Raw genomic sequence first — 19,034 nt, 5'->3', positions numbered from 1 at the left:
CCGGGCGGCGCTGCCTCCCCGCGGCGGCCACACAAAGGGAGGCAGCGGCCTCCTGGCTTCGGCCCTCCGCCCCGCCTGCGCGACCCCGCCGTCGCGCCGCTCACCCAGCCGGCTCCGCTCCGCCTCCGACAGCCGCGGCCGCACTCGCCCTCCGCCGCCCGCCCCGCCACCGCTGCTGCTGCCGTCGGTGCCGCCGCCGCCGCCGCTCCGTACCGCCGAGCCCGCCGCTGCCGCAAAGCCCGCCCGGCCGCCAAACGCGCCGAGCCCGCGCGACACCTCCGGCGAGGAAGGGCCGCTTCGCTTTACGGCAGCGCCCGCCGGCGGGAGGAGGAAGGAGCGCGGCCTTCCACGTGGGGCCGCGGCCGAGCGCGGTCCGGCGGCGCCATGAAGCGGCCCAGTGAGCGCCAGGGCGGCGGGAGCGGGGGCAGCGGGGGCCGCGGGTGGGGGCGGGCCTCGGGCAATACCGCCGGCGAGCGCTTTAAGGCGAGGGAATGGCGGGGGCGGGCGGCAGCCCGGGACCGGGGGAAGGGCCGCGGGCTCCACGGCGGGGGGGGAGCGGCCGAGCGAAGCGGCGGCGGCCCGGGGCGGGGGAATCGGACACGCGGGCTCGGGGGAGCGCCGTCGGCGGGCGGCGATGGGAGCTCGGCCGCTTCCCCGGGCCCCCGTGAGCGGGGGGGCTGTCCCCGGGAGGCGGGGGGGCCGCGAGGGGCCGGCGCTGACGGGCGCGGTGCCTTGCAGAGCTGAAGAAGGCCAGCAAGAGGCTGAGCTGCCACAAGCGCTACAAGATCCAGAAGAAGGTGAGTCCCGGCGGGCTCCCGGCCCGCGGCGGTGTGGAGGCCCCGGGCTGCCCCTGCCCCGCGGGGCGGGGGGAGGACGAGGGCCGGGGGGGTGTCTGTTTCTAATTAAAGCTCCATGCTAACTAGTTTAAAAGCATTTTTAAATATATTACTACAGAAACATGTTGTACGTATACACGTACGCAGTAAGGATGTTATAGTGAATGTTGAGGAGTCTGGATTGTAGTGAGGAATTTGCTCTCCACTTACCATTGGCCGAAGGATGATGTAGAAAGGAGTGTAGGTTTTTTACATCATTACATTTTGCGTTATTTTGGGCTGGTACGGTCCAGTGTAGCTTTACGATGAGACATTATGCAATTGAAACACTTCAATCTAAAGTCAGAAACGTACCATTTTTTACTCTGTATCTGTAAACAGGAGGGATACATCCCTTTTTTTTTGGCCTTAGACTGAGAAAATATCCTTGCTCCTGTCTTCAGATCAGAGAACACCACCGCAAAGTCAGAAAGGAGGCCAAGAAACGTGGACGCAAAAAGCCCAAGAAAGATCCCGGTGTTCCCAGTGCTGCACCATTTAAGGAAGAGCTTCTGCGGGAAGCGGAGCAAAGAAAGCAGAGAGTAAGATACAGTTTGTGGTAAAGAGGACAAGAACTAAGACCATTCCTATCTTCAAGGAAGCTTTGCGTGCATGTGTGAGCACGTGTGTGCGCCCAGAGGTGCAATCGTGGTAGATTGCAAATGGTCCTAGTAGACATGTACTTTGGAAAAATAATATATTTATTTCTAGCATTATACAGTGTGTAATAATTTGCTCTTTTATTTTTAACCTTCATTTCGTCACTGTGTGTATAAACATGCTGGAAGTGTCATTTTAATGTAATCAGAATTGCCTGTGATGCTAAGATACATAGATGTCACATCAGAATGCTAAAAGTTAAGTCTTGGCATTATGTGATTATACAGAAAATAAGGATCTGCAGCATGGAGTAACGTGACATGAGAGCAGTACCCTTATCAGTTGTAATGTTGCTGCACGGCTGTTATTTTGGGGTCTAGCTAATGGATGTATTGCCTCTGGTTTTGAGGCAACTGAAGACAACAGTATTCTTTTCAGGGTAGGATGCAAAAAAAGTTCCCAGTGTCACCTGGACAGCCATGACTTCTAAATATGCTGTCTCAGGAACTTTGGTCAGAAATAAGTAAATAGGGAGAAAGAACAGTTGTCTTAACACATTTGAAGGTGGTTTATCTGGCTTGGGTTTTTGTTTGCAATCAGCTTGAAGAACTAAAACAAAAGCAGAAGCTTAACAGACAGAAAGAACATGAAAAGAAGAGGAAGCTTGAAGCTAAAAAGAATGCAGCCAAAATCAAGGAAAAAGCAGAGGGAAAGGTAGGTGTCTGGTATGGTTTTGATTTCTTTGAAGCTTATAGAAACAATAAAAGTCATCCTGAAACTACATCTTCTTAAGCAGTACGTGTTACATTTTCATGCTGTTTATGCACGCCGGTATAATACACTAATTCTCAGTTAAATAATTCCTTTTCATTTTTATTTGCGCTCAGGAATCCTCTGGCAAATCGAAAGGAAAGACTAACAAACTGCTGGATAAAAACTCAAAGAAATCATTTTGCAGGGAGCTCAAGAAGGTGAGACCCTTCAGCTATTTTTATATCATTTGATGAGAGTCAGCAATGAGACCACTTGTTATTTTCCTTTTTTGCATTACTGTGCAGCTGCTGGAGAGTATAAAGGTTGCTTGAGATAAATTTCAACACTGAAATAAGGGATTTTATGACAGAAACTGTGAGGGTTTCAGTCTTGTCTGGTGTGAGGTACTGAGACATCCAGCACTTTGAGGCATTAGACTTCTTGGGCCACTGTCAGCACATACTGAGTGATCAGAGAGCTCTTGTAGTAATGAGGTACTAGTGTCTAAGGATTTCTTGCCTTTGGAGGAAAAAGATGAAAATTGCTTCAGCTTTGCGGTTTGTAGTTCAGAAGAAAGGAGCTCAAACAAGAACAGTCTTATGAAACCTCACCAGTCATTCTGTGACATTCAATAATAACTGTTGTAAGCCACAGCTATTCCAGAGTTGTCATCTATCAAATGGTCTGTCATGTCTGATTTGAGTCTTCTCTCTTTTTTTCTAACTTAGGTGATTGAGGCCTCAGATGTGGTTCTAGAGGTTTTAGATGCAAGAGATCCAATGGGCTGCCGGTGTCCTCAACTGGAGCAAGCTGTAACTTGCTCTGGAGACAAAAAGTTACTGTTGGTTCTGAACAAAATTGGTAAGAAGCACAGGTTTTCTTGAAGTGTTACTTGGTCACTGTGTGGTTCTGTGGTAGGTGAGCTATGAAGAAGATTTTAAATGAATCTGAGATTCCATTGAAGACATAAGATCCAACTCTGAGCTTGCTGCCCTGCTGAAGGGGTCATATTTCCTCCACCTTTTTAGTCTAGTTTGCTAAGATAACACCACAGACAGGTAAATATACATTAGTCCTTTTCTTTTGCAGTAACTTCTGAGGGTATTAACCAGTTTCAGCCAAATTTGACAGAAGTTAAAGATCTTACAATTCTTAACGTTTTTGTGAACGTAGGTGAGTAGGCAGAGGTCACAGTGCTGGTCCCCACCGAGGCAATGGTTGAGTTAAAGATCAGGAAATCAGTGCAATAGTTGCATTTGAAATTTGGCTTTGGGAAGTATTTTCTCTCTTCCATTGCTGATGAAAGAATCCACAGAAAAGCAGGTGAAACCAGGTAAAAAAGGCTGGAGATTACTGGGTTAGCAGCAGCAAAAGAAAAGGAAATACCAAGAGCTGACAGCAAGAGCAAAGGGAACTTTGTATGAGAGTAGCCTTTGCAGGGATGATGGGATAACCCTTCACAGAACATCACTATGTACCATACAAAGTCTCCTAGCAAGACCCCAGCATTAAAAACCTGATACAGGGGCAAAAAAATGTAATTAATTTTGGTACGTTCTGCTTGAGGCAGAAAATAAAGACTAAAACTTGCAATACCGGGTACCTTTGGAGAACATACCCAGTACTTTACTAGAGTTTTCAGCCAAACATTTGTCATAAAGAAGCATACTAAATGGACAAAACACAGCCTGGTTCCTGATTCCACATTAGATTTCCTTCACACAGTGATATTTAAGATACACAGGAGTGAAAGGACTATGCTCTTTTTTCCAGATTTAGTGCCAAAGGAGAACTTAGAGAAATGGTTGAATTATTTGAAGAAGGAGTTTCCAACAGTTGCTTTTAAATCGGCTACACTGATGAAGGACAGGACTATGGTAAGAGCACTGCAGGCTGTCTCATGACTAAGTCGTATGTGTTTGCAATCATACATGTTGAAAAACAGGAACTCTTGTTTAAAATTCCTTTTCCCCTTGTTTGATTATACTGTTGTGACTGATGGATATGCCTTTGCACTTTGACTAAGCTTTGTGATACTGTGGGGGAATGCTTGTTGTTGAAATATATATTGTTATTTGTGCCCAGGATGCTGGACTAGAGTAAAAGCAAGACTTTTTTTTTACTGTAAGAAGGACAGTGAGGGGAGGAAGATGAGGAATTTTTCATCTTCTACATAGGATGGTTGCACCAGTTACATCTGAATGGTTTTGTAGGTAAAGTTGTGCAGGCTATACTACTGCATTCATCCTGACTGTGGCCATCAATAAAGGTAGCACCTGACATTATTTCATGAAGAGTATTAAGGGGTTAGCTCCCTGTGTCCTCGTTCCAACTCTTTGAAGATGCTTGTTTGAGTCGTACGTGTATTAATACATAATGCTTCACACGTCTCAACCCTGATAACAGGGTAATGAAATAGAACCTCCTACAAAATGGTGCAGAAACTGCAACGCAGAGAGCAGGTTTTGAAATCCTTCAAAAAATTGAAGCCTCTTCAGTGAATTTGCAGATTGAAGGTTTCTACCACCTGAACGTACATGGTTATTTTATGGTTGCACAACAAATCTGTAACACAGCCTGAACTGAAATCACAACCCCCATAACTCGGTTCACATTCCTTTTTCTCTTAGTAGTTGATGGCTACCTTTTTTACTGTCACTTAACTGATTAGCCAATTTTCTTACTAAACTAATTCCTTTCTTAGAAGAACACTGTAACATCATCTAATAGAGGACAGGAGTTGGAAACATTACAGTAGATAAATAAATCTAAGCATACATATTTATCTTCCTAAATAGCTCATGACCATGGTTTGTTTTGGTTTTTTTGCCTTTGAATCCTGTAGCAGGAACAGGTCACAAAAAGACGTGCTCGTGTTGATTTATCAAGAACCACTAAAAGTTTTGGAAGCGAATGCCTTTTGAAACTTCTTCAAGAGCACAAGACGACTCAAAACAAAGCCATTCAGGTTGGGGTAGTAGGTAAGCATTTGGCAGGACAGGAGGAGTTTCCTTCTCCCATAAAGCTTTGGTATCCTGTAATGCAAATTGGGTAGAACAACTAAATACAACTTACTTTCTTTTGGGCTTTCTAGTCATTGTTCTTACTTTCATCTAAGACTCGCAGTATTTCAGTTGACAGCGATCTGTGTTGCACTTACATGCATGTAATGTATGTGATCTGTCGAAGACACATGTGAGGCCTTATCTGATTCACCAGCTTAGGGAAACAAGAGAAGCAGGTTACATACCATGCACTGCCTTCCTCCTACCTCGTAAGATTTGTGGTGTTACATTCAGTGATGTCTTTCATGTCCCTTTTATTATCAGTGTGAGAAATGAGGATACAAACTTTGTCTTACTTCTGTAGTGAAGACTTCAGATCCAACTCTGATCTCACACTGAAGATGTACTTTACCAAAGACACCTGGAAGAAGCAGTTTTGATCAGTGTTACATAGGCTGAATTTTCTTACTTAACTTACAAGGATTTATGTGGTTTTCTTCAGGTTTCCCGAATGTGGGAAAGAGCAGCATAATCAACAGTCTTAAAGGAGTTCGTGCTTGCAATGTTGGCCTAACAAGAGGTGTTACCAAGTAAGCCGAGTCTGATAAAAGCTGTTCATTTCCCTGTTTGTTGTGTTCTGATTACCTTGAGTTTGTTGTTTGTGTTGTGTTTCCATCCATTAAGGGCAAAGTATGCCCGTGTGCAGTTTTAAATGCATATTTCAGTTTGCCAGGATGGAAGAGATTGATCTGTGTGATGCAAGCTGTCGTGAGAGATTAAGTGTAGAAGCTTGCTCTTCTTGTACATACAGATTTCTGTCCTACGCAAAGCATATGATGAGAAAGCACTGAAACTGACTCTGTATGAAGTGTATTCAGTCCAACGCTGAGCTTTGTCTTGCATCCATCATCATTACCAGTCCTTTGCTAGCTGATTTATCTTTATCTACTCACAGTGTGTTTCTCTCTGAATAGGTCAATGCAAATTGTGCACATTGATAAACAGACAAAGATGTTAGACAGTCCAAGTATAATTGCAGATCCTTCCAACAGTGCCCTGGCTCTGGCCTTGAGAAGTATCATAGACACTGAAGAATCAGGCTCAGCAGATGTGCTTGAAGGAGTAGATGCCATTCTAAATCACTGCAGCAAACAGCAGGTGAGCTCCATCTTTTTCCACATCTCTCACTGCATTTGACTTCTCTGTAGGTTTCTTAGGCTGATAACCAAAGTTTGTTTCACTTCAGCTAGTTCTGGTAGCTTTTGCACTGCTTTCCCCTAACCATACAGAGTGGCAAAGTACAGTATTGTATCCAACACTTAAGTGTGATCTTTTATCCTTATAAATAGAAGGCAGAAACGGCATGCCAGGATCCTGTCAGCCAGAGTGTTTTCCCAATAACTTTTCTGATTTTTAAAAAACCCTGCTTTTAAGATCTCAGCATAGTATCACAGAGTGAAAAATGAAGATATTCTGACTACTTCCTATTATTACAGTGAAGACCTCAGATCCAACTCTGATTTCACTCTAGTTTCAAGTAGGTTAACCTAAGCCTAATTCCCATTCAGTTCTGTGATAAGTTTTTTCCACAAACCAGTGGGCTGTGTCTATACACCCACTAGTATAGGGGAATGGCAGATTAATTTGTTGATGAAGTAGGCATTTTGCTTTGTAATGTTTACTCCCACATGCAAGAGAAAAATGGTTCTTCACATACTTGTTGGTCCTCAAACCCAATTTGATTTGCTTTTTTATTCCTAAAACTAAGAGAAAAGTGGGTGTATGTTTCTGAATGCACCTTTTTCTTTTGCACTAGGTAACGATGCACTATACTCTCCCAGATTTCAGGAACACTGAGGAGTTTTTAACTTTACTTGCTCAGAAAAGGGGTATGCTGAAAAAGGGAGGTGTTCCTGACATAGAGAATGTAGCTAAATTACTACTTTGTGACTGGACAGGGTACGTATGCTATGAATTTTGCTTTATGCTGCTCACCTTTTTCACGTTAATCTAGCACAGCAGAAGCTCTTGAGCCCTGAGAAGTACTGAGAAAGGAAAGGCTGCTTTTTGCTTTGGTAAAGAGAGCTGGATTGGCTAACAGATTCAGAGAATGCCATCCGTGCATAATTTTCTAAAGTAGTGAAGGATACACTGAAGGAGTCAAAGCATGTTGCATGTTACTCCATAGCAAGTTTGCTGACTTCTGGTATAACTCTTTTAGGGGAATTTGCCTTCCTCTCAATTACTGAGTCCATGTAGTCCTCCTCTACAGACAGGAAAGGCTATGGCAAATTTTCTCTGGAAATTTATAGTGGTTCCTATATTCTGAGGGTGGGAATAAATGTAAGTCAGCAATTGAGTGTGACTATTTCCCGTGCTCAAATAGTTCAGCTGCTTTTACAGCTCATGATTTTACACGCAGATGATTTGTGGTGACAAAGTGCCATTTCTTTTTCTTCTCAGGAGTGGGCTATCCACTTAATACTGTTATTGACAACTTCAGTCAAATTTAAGTAGCTATTTAACTGCTGTTAAACAGATGATAATAAATTAATAGTTAGGTTGAGGAGTTTGAGAGGTTTGTGCGCTGGGTTTTATTTTTAAATACAGCGATTTAATTATGTTAACTTTAGTTGTTTTTTAATGCTGCTATTTTACTTTCCCAGAGCTAAAATAAGCTACCACTCACAACCTCCGGTATCTCAGAGACTGCCACCATATCTTACAGAAGACAAAATAGCTGAAATGCAGGAGTGCTTTAATTTAAAGAACCTAGAAGAAGAAAACAAAAACACTATTCAAGGTAGGACTGTTACTGTAATGCACTGCTTCCATTAAGAGTGGTAGTAGTAGTTTTAATGGGAGATTTTGAATCAAAGTCCTCCTGGGGTTTATATGATAGCTTTGCCAATATGCAGTGAATAAGAAGTGGATTCTTACACAACAGAACAGTGCATCTGTGTGCTGTCTTAACACAACTTACCCCTGCTAGTTCTTAGTTTCTGCTCATCTGACCTAACCCTCCTAAATAGGAAATAGGGGAAAAGAATGTTGAAGAGCACATAAACACTGGCTAATTAGGCCAACAAAATACATTTTACTCAGTACAATCTACACTCAAATCCAAGTCTTTCAGCTCCTAGCAGTCTTCTGTAGATGCCTCAGGAAAAGCTATTCTCAGAGCATTGTCCTGCGTTCTGCCTGCTTATGTGGGAGTGCCGTCCTGTGGAAGGGAGGGGGCAGGACTGTCTTTTTCTAGTCCTGACCTAAAATGGCTGTCCTCTCAGGGGGTAGGTATTACATCTGATACTGTCTAACCGTCACTTAACAGACACTTCCTATGTTTTTCTCAGCTTTAAAATACCCCAGTCCAGCAAGCAGCATCATTTTCCAGTCAGCTGGTATGGCAAATGGGACAATAGAGGAAAATAAAGTGACAGAGGAAGCATCAGAGTGGGAAAACTTGGAAACAAGCAAGGAGGGGGAGGAAGAAGAGGAGGATTTCACAGGCAGTGATGATGATGAAGACAATGTGGAAGAAGAAGAAGAAAAGGATGTCAAAGAGGTAAATCAGGGTTTCATTAGGCTTCTTCTACCTGTTTAGATCCTGACACCAAGTACCCAGTCAAGTATGCTGCTGTAAACTGAGAATGTATAGGCACTGTTGCACCACCAGAAATAATCAACAAGTCTTTCTCCTGGAGATAAGGGTTGGGCTTTTTGCTTAATTAAGGACACAACATTGTTCTTAGTTCTAAGGCAGTGTGTTCCTAACCAACTATACAAGGAGACAATGTATAGGTTTCATTGGCATGGGAGACTTCATTAGTGACGTCTGAATAAACACATGTATCTGACCTCTCTGACTTGTAGGAAAGCAAAGTTCAGGTCAACAGGAAAGCAGAGCTTGGAAAACAACAAACAAGTCCTGCAAATTCAGAAAAGCAGATAGCAGGTCTGTATTAAAAAACCCTGGCTTGAAGGATAGTCTAGTACTCTAGCATTTGCATTGGTTTCACTAACACGATTTTATTTTCTCAGAAAGCAAACATTCCTATTCACTATCATTCAGCTTGGATAAGACAGCAGAAGAAGATGATGCCTATGATTTTAATACAGACTATGTGTGAAGACATGGTTTGGAGACTCTTATTAGCGGCTTTCAGAACAGTCATAAAGACTTGTGTTGTGGCAGAAGTTGGAGGAATGCTGCATACCAGAGGTGCTGCAAAGATTCACAATTATTGCTGTGTCAAATAATGTGCATAATAATAGTGTATCGCTCCTGATTGTTCCAGATTTCATAAAAGTCTAGAAAACCCACTGTATTTAGCTTTGAGTCCTAAACTTTATTTCCTGTATTAAAGCCTATTTTTAAAAATTCCTAATAGACTGAGTTAGTCTGTTCACTTTGCCTTATAAAAAGATACTTCAAAAGGATAAACCCTTTGTCTTTTTCTTTGAAAAACAATGGTAAATGTTTAATTCTAGTCATGCTCAAGCAATTAAATTTCGAGGTAAGTTTTCATCCTCCCTTTTTCCTAGAGGATTACAGAGACTGTACCCCTACAGCATGACTTAAGTCAGTTTTTAGTATACTTTTGCAAAACTTGTAGGACTTTCAGATATAAAGGTTGGCTAGAAAATGCTACTTATTTCAGCTAGACATAAGGTATTTTATCTAAGCACTGCTTTATATGTTCAGAACCTTCACTGGGAAAGGTAATTGAGATTATGATATTAGTAATCAGTCTTCACTGGAGAACAAGCTTCTTGTTCTTACAGTGCTCTTGAACAAAAGACATATTTCCTGATGACACCTACATGGCAACAATTGGTAACTGTAAAGCAAAACGTTGCCCTGTTCCCTCAGCAGAACAGGGGTAGCAAAAGAATTACCAAGAGGCCCTGCAACTGCTCACTGAATTAAGCATTTAGAATAAATGCCTAACACCAAGCATCTCCTCCTATGCGCCTGTTTTCTTCCTATTAACTTAAAGGTCTGATTTCTGTGCTCCTTAATAGATAGTTGTACTTTCCCTAAATGTATGTTGAGGCACAGTCCTCCTAGGCAGGTGCAGACACAGACACATGCAGTTTAAGCCTCCTAAAACACAGCCTAGTTGTCAGAATTAAGTTGGTGTCAGCTGATCTAGTACAATCTTTCAAAGTCTGGTAACTGAACTTATTTCGTTACTCCTAACCGCTTCAAGGACAAGAGTGGTTCTTGTTCATCAAAACCCAGGAAAAGAAATGATTGATAGGTAACAAACCACAAGATCAGCATCCATGATTGATAGAACTATAGGCAATGCCTGCAATGAGTCAAGCAGTTGGAAATCCTTTTAAATTATAAAGCAGTACTAAAACCGTATTCATACACATGAACAAGCCCTTTCTCTCTCTGCTGCCCTGTATCTCAGACCATGCAACACTGAGCCTGTCACTGCATTAACACAAAGCCTTCTGTCTAAATATCTTACACTGAGGACTGTTCACAAGCAGTATTACTGAATAAAAATGACAACTTTTTAGTTCAAAACTGAATTAAATGGAATAGTTGACACAATAGCTGCTGGGATATATTAGCTAATAATAACCACTACTCAACACTACAACTATAAAAAAAAACAACTTACCTATAGAAAAGGTGATGGGCAGCCAGCTGAAAAGGGCACAGGAATCTCACTTGGTGAGTTTAAAGGGCCAGACTGGGAAAGTCACAGTGGGAAAAACTTCTATAGCAACGCCATGCTCACTTGAGAGAGCTATGAGGAACTTAACAGTAACAAAATTACTCTCTAATTTATACAGCCTGATCCCCAAAATAAATATTTTGCACAATTTTAGAATGAGATTGCTTTTGCAAAGGTGAGCTCAATTGACGAGTTTCAATCACTTGCTACTGTATTTAAGAACAAAGGAACTGCACTTCATATATCAGATCAAGACTAGATTCAGATTGCCATTTACCGTAGGTTTGAGTCAACATGTTAAAATTAGCTTTTATTTTTGAACAAAGTTTTCTCCACCACTTTCCAAAAAATGCTTTAGTGTTCACTGGCAGTTAAAACCACTTTGCATAGTGAAATAATACTTGAAAAATTCATCTTCCAAAAAAACAAGATTCGATTTTGCAGAATTCTGCAAGAAAGACTTACACAGAAATGGTTGGAAGGAGATTTCATGCAAGAAAGGGTTGTTGATGAAACTATTTCACAGGATAAGAAAACAAAACAAAAGAACAAAACCCAAGCAGCTCTTAATTAACAGTACATTGCTGTGCAAGATTTGCATGGTGCAAGCACCAGCTGAAGTTGTATCTTGTTTTTAGAAACTGTTTCTTTCTGTAGCTGACAAAATGATCCTCCTTCTAGAAGACTTGTAGTAAAGAGCAGCAAAACACACAACAGACAGAAATGAACTAACAAACGTGCTAGTTTGTGGAGATCCTCCTTTGCTTTCTCTAGTGCTGCTGGAGTAGCATCTTCTGTCACACAAGTGAAGTGAGTCTCCTTTGGACCTGTGCCTTTCAGAACTGCACCTGATTAAGTGCATCACCTTGTGCTCCAGAAGGCCAGGACTGCTCTGTAATACAAGTTGGCTAAAAAAAAGTTCTGCTTGGCTCCAGAAGCTTCCTGAGAAAATGCCATCAGTTACTAAAATCGACTCTACTTTGCTTCATAGGCTTCTGAATGTCTGCGGATCAGGCTGAACTTGCCTGTAGGGTCAGGGACATACCATTTCTCCCAGACTTCAGCATATGAAGCTGTTCTTCCCCATGGTTTGAAATGTCCATTCCAATGGAGCAGCTTGGCAGCTTTCACAAACTGAGGAGAGTACCTTTTTCCAGCACTAGACCCTTTTATTGAAAAAGAAGCATTAGTTAGTGCCTGAAATAAAGGCAGCAAGAACACCAACATGCAATATTTTAACTTCAAAACAAAGGATTTTAATGAAGGAAATCTTGTCATTTATGGAGAAAGGAGGCGATATAGGAGGCAGAAATCAGGGCAAAGTGAAAAACATAATCAGGTGCAACTGAATGACACTTTGATGTGTCTCAGTATCTATTTTAATGTACTGCCTTAACTTCCAAGTTCTTTATAACCCCCTTAATACCCAGATGTATTCCGCAGCCTGTGTATTGTTCGTTGGAAATAAAACCCAAGAAAGCTCTCCCAGGGTTGGGGTTTCACCAGTAGCAGAACAGATATGAATGTCTGTTTCTCTCAACAATCTTGGAGGAAACACCTAGGATCACTTCAGATACAATACATATGTGGAAAAAGAAAAGGAAAATGAGAAGTAATATAAGCCAATTCAAGAACTATCCCCCTAACAGTTCAAAAAAAGAACATGAAGGATCAGGCCTACAAGCCCCAAGATGGTAAAAATAGGGGAAGAAAAGATCCATTTGCTGCATCATCAACTAGGTGACCAGCTACAGACCTGGGAAAACACACTGGGGGAGCAGCGTCACAAATGTTTCATACATACCGAGATGCCGGACATTCCACATGGGATCAATACTGGAATGTTGCTTGTAAAATACAATTAGCAGTGGAGGTGTCGTGATGCTGCCAGCCAGAGTCCTACTGTAAAGTTCCTCTCTGGAAGAGAAGATGAAAAGAAGTTGGGAAAGGATGCTTGTGTGGCCCTAAATCAGTTGATTTTCACTTGCAGCTGCATGACAAGAGTCCACAAATACACATTCATTTAACAGTTCATTTAACAGTTAAATGCCATCACCGCAACCCAATCTCCGACCCACTGTTGCCCCCAGCTTGGGGGTACTTACACTACATTAAGTGCCATCCACTTCTCCAATTGCTTAGTGATGTTCTGTAATTTCCATTCTGTTAAATTGGCAACAAAAACTCCTGGATTGAAAGAGCAGGTGTTGGCTTTCATGGCAAGCTTTCGGATGGTTTCTTTTTTGTAATCTAGAAACCCAATGTAATTATACTGAAAAAAACCAACAGTAGAAATTAGCTTAAAATACAGTCAAATTACTATTTAAAGAAAAATTTTGCACAATTCCCAACAGAGAAGCATAACTTCAAGTTGTTAAACCAAATACCCCTTCTTTAACACAAGAGAAAGAAAGCTTAAGAGGTCTAACATTTTTAAAATATGATTATATAAACTACATATTTTAAGGAATGCTGCATGGTCTTAATAATACCATATTATTCATATTGTACCACTCCCAGAAAAAGTACTTTTTATATCTCCCTCTGATGTTCTAAGGCCTCCTGCGGTTCCATGCTGGGAATTGCTCTCATTGCAAAGCACAGCAAAAATTCAAAGTGCTTTTACTGTGCCTAAACAGAAACTGCAGGTGTCATTTGTAACACAGACATCAGTGTAAATTGATTTGGGTAGGGACAGTCACACCTTTAGGTTCACTGCATTTGGAAGTCAACCTCCAAGAACATTAAAACCGAGTGCCTGTTTCCAAAGCCTGGGATCTATAGTATTGTTACCACTGAATCAGAATAAAACTAACCTGATTGCCTGCTCCACGGACAGCAACTTTATTAGTTGTTGAGTCACAATCATCTGAAAATGCAGCTGCATGTCCAGGTTTCAATGGAGTGTTGTAAAGTTCAAGAATATCATCTGGAAAATAGAAGTAAGCACAGAAAAATTAAAAGCAATCCTGATTAAGTGCTGAGTGAATTTTTGTTTAGTCCATTGCTACAGCAGATAAAACTACTCAGTTTAATCCAACTCACTCATATTTACGAAGTTTTTACATCTTTCCTTGAAGTTTTTGGTTACTGTAAGAGATGGTATACTGACCTCAGCATGAGGCCAGTGGCAAAAGGCTAAGAAAAGGTCCCATACCTTGCACTATTATATCATCATCCACATAGATGGCTTTCTCTGCATGAGGTACCAAACTAGGCAAGTAGAATCTTGCAAAGGTTAACTGTGAAAACAAGAAAGCAAGAGAAGTGAAGAATTAAATGAAAAATTGTCCAAATAAATGTGAAATTGACACATACTCCTGGCACTTATCTATGGCACTAATGTCCAAGACAACTTCTATCAAGGAAGTAAAATAGGCAGCAATATCCTAGAAGTTATTTAAAATAAACATGTTCCGTCAATTCCCGATCTCCTATGAATTTCTGCATTGATGAACTAATTTTAAAACTGGTCTATATTAGAATTTGTTTCCTCCACATATATCTGTAGTATCTCGGAGATGCTGGCATGCTTGACATGCAAGCTGCTTTGTTTCACTGTGGCTAGCAGCAAAACATTATACTAGGCATGCATATGTAGATATTCAAATCCATCTGTCACTATCTGGAAATTTATTCTTACTGAAGTTTAGGAATTTGCTTATAAAAGATTGCTTTTATGCTAACAGATTTAGTTTTGATCTCTAGTTGTGTTCAAAAGCTAATATCAAAATATATTGTTGCTAACTAATAATTGCAAAAAGTAATCAACATCATCCTCACTGGTTTTAAGGTGTCTGCCTTTTGAGGATCCACTTGTACTTTCCCTTCTAAGACACGAGGGTCAAAATCCAAAATTCTGTATCTCAAATTTTTCAGAGCAGTGTTACTTAGCCACAGCCTGCAAACAGGAAAAAGGCACAGATTTTGTTAAATGAGACAAAATCAAATGAAAAGCAAGAGATCCAATTGACAGTGACACAGATCTTGATCTGGCCACTCGCTTCCCTATCCAACAAACATACATATAGAATGTGATCCATGGCTGATGTTGGTGGTGTCCTGTATGACAGCAGGGGCATGCCCACTATCAGCATACTGCACAGCTGTGACACATGAAAGGTATGAGGTTGCTTCTTATTTTGTTAGAAATACATGGTCCTGTTATCACAGGTCCTGCACAAAAAATATCAGTGTGAATGGATGTGGGCAAAAATAAAAGGATCAAAGAACAATCTAAAAAAATGAAGAAACTTCATTGTCAGCATTTGAATTGCTTAGATGAAATGTAGGAAGCAACTTTTACAACCCCTCCACCAAAAAACTCCAACCCCACTGACTGGATGTAACCCCACTGGAAAAGATGGCTCTTTTCCATCCCTGAAACATTATCAGAAGGAATGACTGTAGGACTCCCCACAGCAGCCTTGTCAAAAAGCTGCAATAAGCAGCAGCAGATAGGACTGCAAACAATTTAGAGGAGTGCAGTTGAGGGAAAGTCAGCTCTTCCTCTTCTCAGAGATACTTAAGTTTTGCAGCATTGTGGGAATCTAATGAAAAGATCATTACCTCAAGTGATCCACAGTATCATTCAAAGTAACAATATGGAAAACCACATTGGATCTGGTGTGACGGTAAATACTGTTCATGGCTGCAATTGCACCCCCAAGCCTCTCATCTGATGCTGCAATGACCACAGAAATCTCCTTATCATTCCTTTCATCTGCCAGCCTCTGGGGAACGGCAGGTATGAAATCTATAGGCTGAAGTCCTAATGGATTTGAATCTGTGGAGTAAAAATGTCATCATGTACTTGTTTTATGCAATCGAAACACAGACATTATTACCATGCTAAAATTCCCAACACCTTCAATTACTTCTACTATGCAAGCACTTGGATGTCTCAGCTGAGGTGTGGATTACAGCACGCTGGTATCAAACACTTAAAATATGGCACCTGCTCTGGACAATCCGAGATGTTAATGAATAGGAAAACATCACACTTAAAAATAAACTACATACATTTAACTGTACATATTCACACACAGCACAATAAGGTACTAAAATGAGGCTTAAACTACAGTAGGCCACACTTACCTTTGGTCCCCTCTGCCATGCCTATAATCTCACTGACTTCCCCCTCCCATTTACCCTAACCACCTTCTGGTCTTCTCCACATCACCCTTCCCTCTTTTTCTTACACTTTTTTTTCCTCTTAGGTAGGAACCAACGAAGAACACAGAAATTCTAAATTAAAGTCACTGTTGCGAATTTTCTCCCGCTGAAGATCAAGGCATTAAGTACAGCCCATGTTTATTCCAGGGATCACAGGCCACACTACACTATCTAAGATGAAATCATAAGAATTTACGCACACAGTGTGCAGATAGGAAAATGGGAGATCATCTTTGCCCGCAAATTGCCCGCTACCCGCACTTTTTATAACAACACTGGTACCTTTCAGATGATATAGACTATTACATATTAGATAATTTTAGGTAATTTGAAGAACATAGCAAACAGGGACTTGGCAGTTTGTGGGCAATATTCTGCTGTTCACAAAGATGGACTTCTGCTTCTGTTTGCCTTTTTCTGATGATGAGCTCAACAGCTTTGACTTCAGCTGATTCCTGGTTAAGGTCTGTCAGGCTCCTACTCAACCGCTGTTGGGAAGCACCTGTACAACTGCTACCCAGGATCAACAGCTCCCAGCAGCGGCAAACTGGGACTTGGCAGTTAATGGGGATGTGGAGAGGCTCTGTGGGACCATGTGCAGTTCTTAAAAGCAGAATCCCAAAAATGAAAAGGCTTTGCTAAGTAAACTGAATCGTATCTTAATGACTTTTAAAGCCAGAAGGAACCCTTACTGCTATCTCGCCTGGCTTCCTGACCAAGAAAAGTCACAGGACAGCAAGAACAGACAGGCCAACAAAGCTGAAGTTTCTTGGGTATGAAAACAGGAAAAGATCTACTCATAACAGAGTACAAAAATTATATCTTGTTATGCAAATGATTGATCATTACCATAGACATTATTTCAGCAGCATGGTGGTTTCTGTCTGGCCAGAGCATGTGCTTTCCCCCTAATCTTAAAAAAAAAACCCACCAACAAAAAGACACCAAACCCAACATACCTGACAATTCCCGTTTCAAGAAGTCACTGAGGCCTAGGAAGTTATGATGAAGAACTAGCAAAAATATGACAACAGCCACGATAAGGATGGAAATGTTCACTGAAAATTCAAAAGAAAAAAGTTTATCAATATAACCAGAGAAACATTGGGAAACTCAGACAAGTACAAAAAAGATTTTTAAAAAATTACATGCAGACATATACACATACCTTTCCTTAATGTCATTTTTCTCTTGTTATTTTATTTATTAGCATAAGCTTCCTGCAAACCTGCAAGAGAAAAAATACAGGTGTTGCCCCCTACTTCCAGTGCATGCCTACACAAGGCATAGCACACTATCACCAGCAGTGTCAAAACAGTTTCTGAATGCAGTGAATGTTTCCTTCTCTTAAAAAGATAAAACTGTATGTCACATTTTAATAACTCAGTATGGTATCTCAGTAAGTACATAGCTACAATGATGCATCTAAAGAAGAACTCGGAGATCAAAAGGGAGACATAGAGATCTTGCCACTTACTTCACTGACAGAAAAAAAAAAAAAACAACCCACCAAACTCAAACTCTTTCTGCCAGTCAAAAGAGATCTGGAAAGAATCTGGAAGATTATGTATGGGGTTTTTTTCACTGTTGAACCAATTTATTTAACTATCTGAAGTGGAAGCATCCCAGCAATAAGGCAAATGATTACACATTTCTTTCTGTACTTAACTAACTGCAAGATTTTGGCAGGACACAGGGTTTATAAGATTTTAACAAACAGCATTATACTTTTGCAACATCCTCTACATAAAAATATAACAGAATATCAGCTGAAGTGTCACCACACAAAAAAGATCACAGAAGTGTGAAAGAAGGTATTACCATCATGTTATAGAAGGGGATAAAAACACACGCTCGAAGCAATGATGCAATTTTGGTATGCAATTCAAACACACACACTCATTATTTAATGGTACCAGTGACTGTGAAATCAGAACAAGAACTACACATCCTGGAGTGTGACGTAGCTCTCAAGTAACACACAGAAAGCACTGACACCGTAATAACATGCAAAATTCAAGAAACAGTGACAGCTCTACAGTAAGACACTTGCAAAATTTCCAAATTAAGACACCACAAACAGCATTGTGACTATTATGTGTCAGACATAGCCATCTTTCTGCTGTTGCATTTCTCCCATGGGGAAGATACGTTTGTCGAGCGCAACAAGCAAGTGCCCTGTGCCATGTCTGCAGAGCTCCTGAAGTTGGTCAGGACCCGTAGCCTTAGTTTAGAGGAGTACAACGCAACGTCTCTCGTTAAAACGAAGTATGTTGCAATGCTCCTCAGTCCCCGTGGCAGCGATGCTGAGGGTGCACGCGCATTTATACAACTGCCCTTTAGTGACACTACAGCAGCCTGTGCTACAAGCGTTTACAGACTGCCTTTTCCAGAAATTACTGCCAGGGCAAACGCAAACCCGCGCTAAAATCCTCAAGCACCTGCGCAAACACTGCCGCAATTTCAGTTACTGCGGTGGCGCGGTTTAGACACACGAAGTTGGGTACGCGACTGCTCCCCGTTTCACTGCATCCTCCACGAGCTGCGCGGCCCAGCAGCACCAACCGCGCTCCCGCGGGCCGCCGCCTCGGCGGGGCTCCCGCGCATCCCCTCCTCCGCGGCCCGCGGGAGGCACGGCCCAGGCGGGGGCCCCAGGAGCCCTACTCCGAGGCCGGCAGGGCCTGGCCCCGCTCTCCTCCACCGAGACACACCACCGTCCCCTTTCCCATTCCCCTCACCGTCCGTCCGCGCCGCCGCCAACTGCCACCTCGGCAGCGCACCGCCCCCGCCGCCGTCACCACCCACCAGCCGCCCAACGGGCCGCAGGCGTCCGCCGCGATGCCTGAGAGCCGCGAGGAGCGAAGGCCGCGCCGCGCCCGTCCTGCTGCATTAGCGGGGCTGCGGCAGCTGCCGACGACTTCAGGAGCAGA

General features: G+C 42.1%; 2 protein-coding genes and 4 non-coding genes across 6 annotated transcripts; 5 read left to right on the top strand and 1 right to left on the bottom strand.

Annotated features, from left to right (window-relative positions):
* Window positions 1-345: 345 nt before the first annotated feature.
* GNL3 (G protein nucleolar 3) lies at window positions 346-9,681 on the top strand. Its single transcript, XM_059823143.1, has 15 exons — window positions 346-397; window positions 739-797; window positions 1,280-1,417; window positions 2,076-2,189; window positions 2,363-2,446; window positions 2,957-3,089; window positions 4,002-4,105; window positions 5,074-5,209; window positions 5,736-5,823; window positions 6,208-6,391; window positions 7,050-7,192; window positions 7,900-8,036; window positions 8,587-8,798; window positions 9,107-9,188; window positions 9,275-9,681. Exons 1-15 carry the CDS (start codon window positions 385-387, stop codon window positions 9,361-9,363), a joined length of 1,716 nt encoding a protein of 571 aa, XP_059679126.1. The 5' UTR covers window positions 346-384; the 3' UTR covers window positions 9,364-9,681.
* Window positions 3,149-3,221, top strand: LOC132317969 (small nucleolar RNA SNORD19). The gene has a single exon (XR_009484256.1). It is a non-coding gene; the product is annotated as a small nucleolar RNA SNORD19 (small nucleolar RNA).
* LOC132317970 (small nucleolar RNA SNORD19) lies at window positions 5,561-5,634 on the top strand. Its single transcript, XR_009484257.1, has one exon. It is a non-coding gene; the product is annotated as a small nucleolar RNA SNORD19 (small nucleolar RNA).
* Window positions 6,055-6,132, top strand: LOC132317972 (small nucleolar RNA SNORD69). Its single transcript, XR_009484259.1, has one exon. It is a non-coding gene; the product is annotated as a small nucleolar RNA SNORD69 (small nucleolar RNA).
* Window positions 6,691-6,766, top strand: LOC132317971 (small nucleolar RNA SNORD19). The gene has a single exon (XR_009484258.1). It is a non-coding gene; the product is annotated as a small nucleolar RNA SNORD19 (small nucleolar RNA).
* Window positions 9,682-11,218: 1,537 nt separating the features above from the next.
* GLT8D1 (glycosyltransferase 8 domain containing 1) lies at window positions 11,219-18,558 on the bottom strand. Its single transcript, XM_009813852.2, has 10 exons — window positions 18,546-18,558; window positions 17,273-17,332; window positions 17,064-17,162; window positions 15,499-15,715; window positions 14,713-14,830; window positions 14,087-14,171; window positions 13,746-13,858; window positions 13,035-13,201; window positions 12,734-12,846; window positions 11,219-12,095 (listed from the first exon to the last, which is right to left on the bottom strand). Exons 2-10 carry the CDS (start codon window positions 17,286-17,288, stop codon window positions 11,905-11,907), a joined length of 1,119 nt encoding a protein of 372 aa, XP_009812154.1. The 5' UTR covers window positions 17,289-17,332; window positions 18,546-18,558; the 3' UTR covers window positions 11,219-11,904.
* Window positions 18,559-19,034: the final 476 nt, after the last annotated feature.

Source organism: Gavia stellata, chromosome 12 (genome assembly GCF_030936135.1).
Source record: "Gavia stellata isolate bGavSte3 chromosome 12, bGavSte3.hap2, whole genome shotgun sequence".
In the NCBI taxonomy this organism is placed as follows: domain Eukaryota; kingdom Metazoa; phylum Chordata; class Aves; order Gaviiformes; family Gaviidae; genus Gavia; species Gavia stellata.
Note: the sequence above shows the minus strand (reverse complement) of the source record. Positions and strands in the feature narration are given on the sequence as shown.

Bases quoted from the DNA above. Each gene is read 5' to 3' on its own strand.
- GNL3 (XM_059823143.1), top strand. The intron at 1,418-2,075 runs GTAAGATACAGT...GTTTGCAATCAG, and splicing joins CGGAGCAAAGAAAGCAGAGA to CTTGAAGAACTAAAACAAAA. The intron at 5,824-6,207 runs GTAAGCCGAGTC...CTCTCTGAATAG, and splicing joins CTAACAAGAGGTGTTACCAA to GTCAATGCAAATTGTGCACA.
- GLT8D1 (XM_009813852.2), bottom strand. The intron at 15,716-17,063 runs GTATGTTGGGTT...TTTACTCCACAG, and splicing joins CTTGAAACGGGAATTGTCAG to ATTCAAATCCATTAGGACTT. The intron at 13,859-14,086 runs GTATGGGACCTT...TCTATTTTCCAG, and splicing joins TGATGATATAATAGTGCAAG to ATGATATTCTTGAACTTTAC.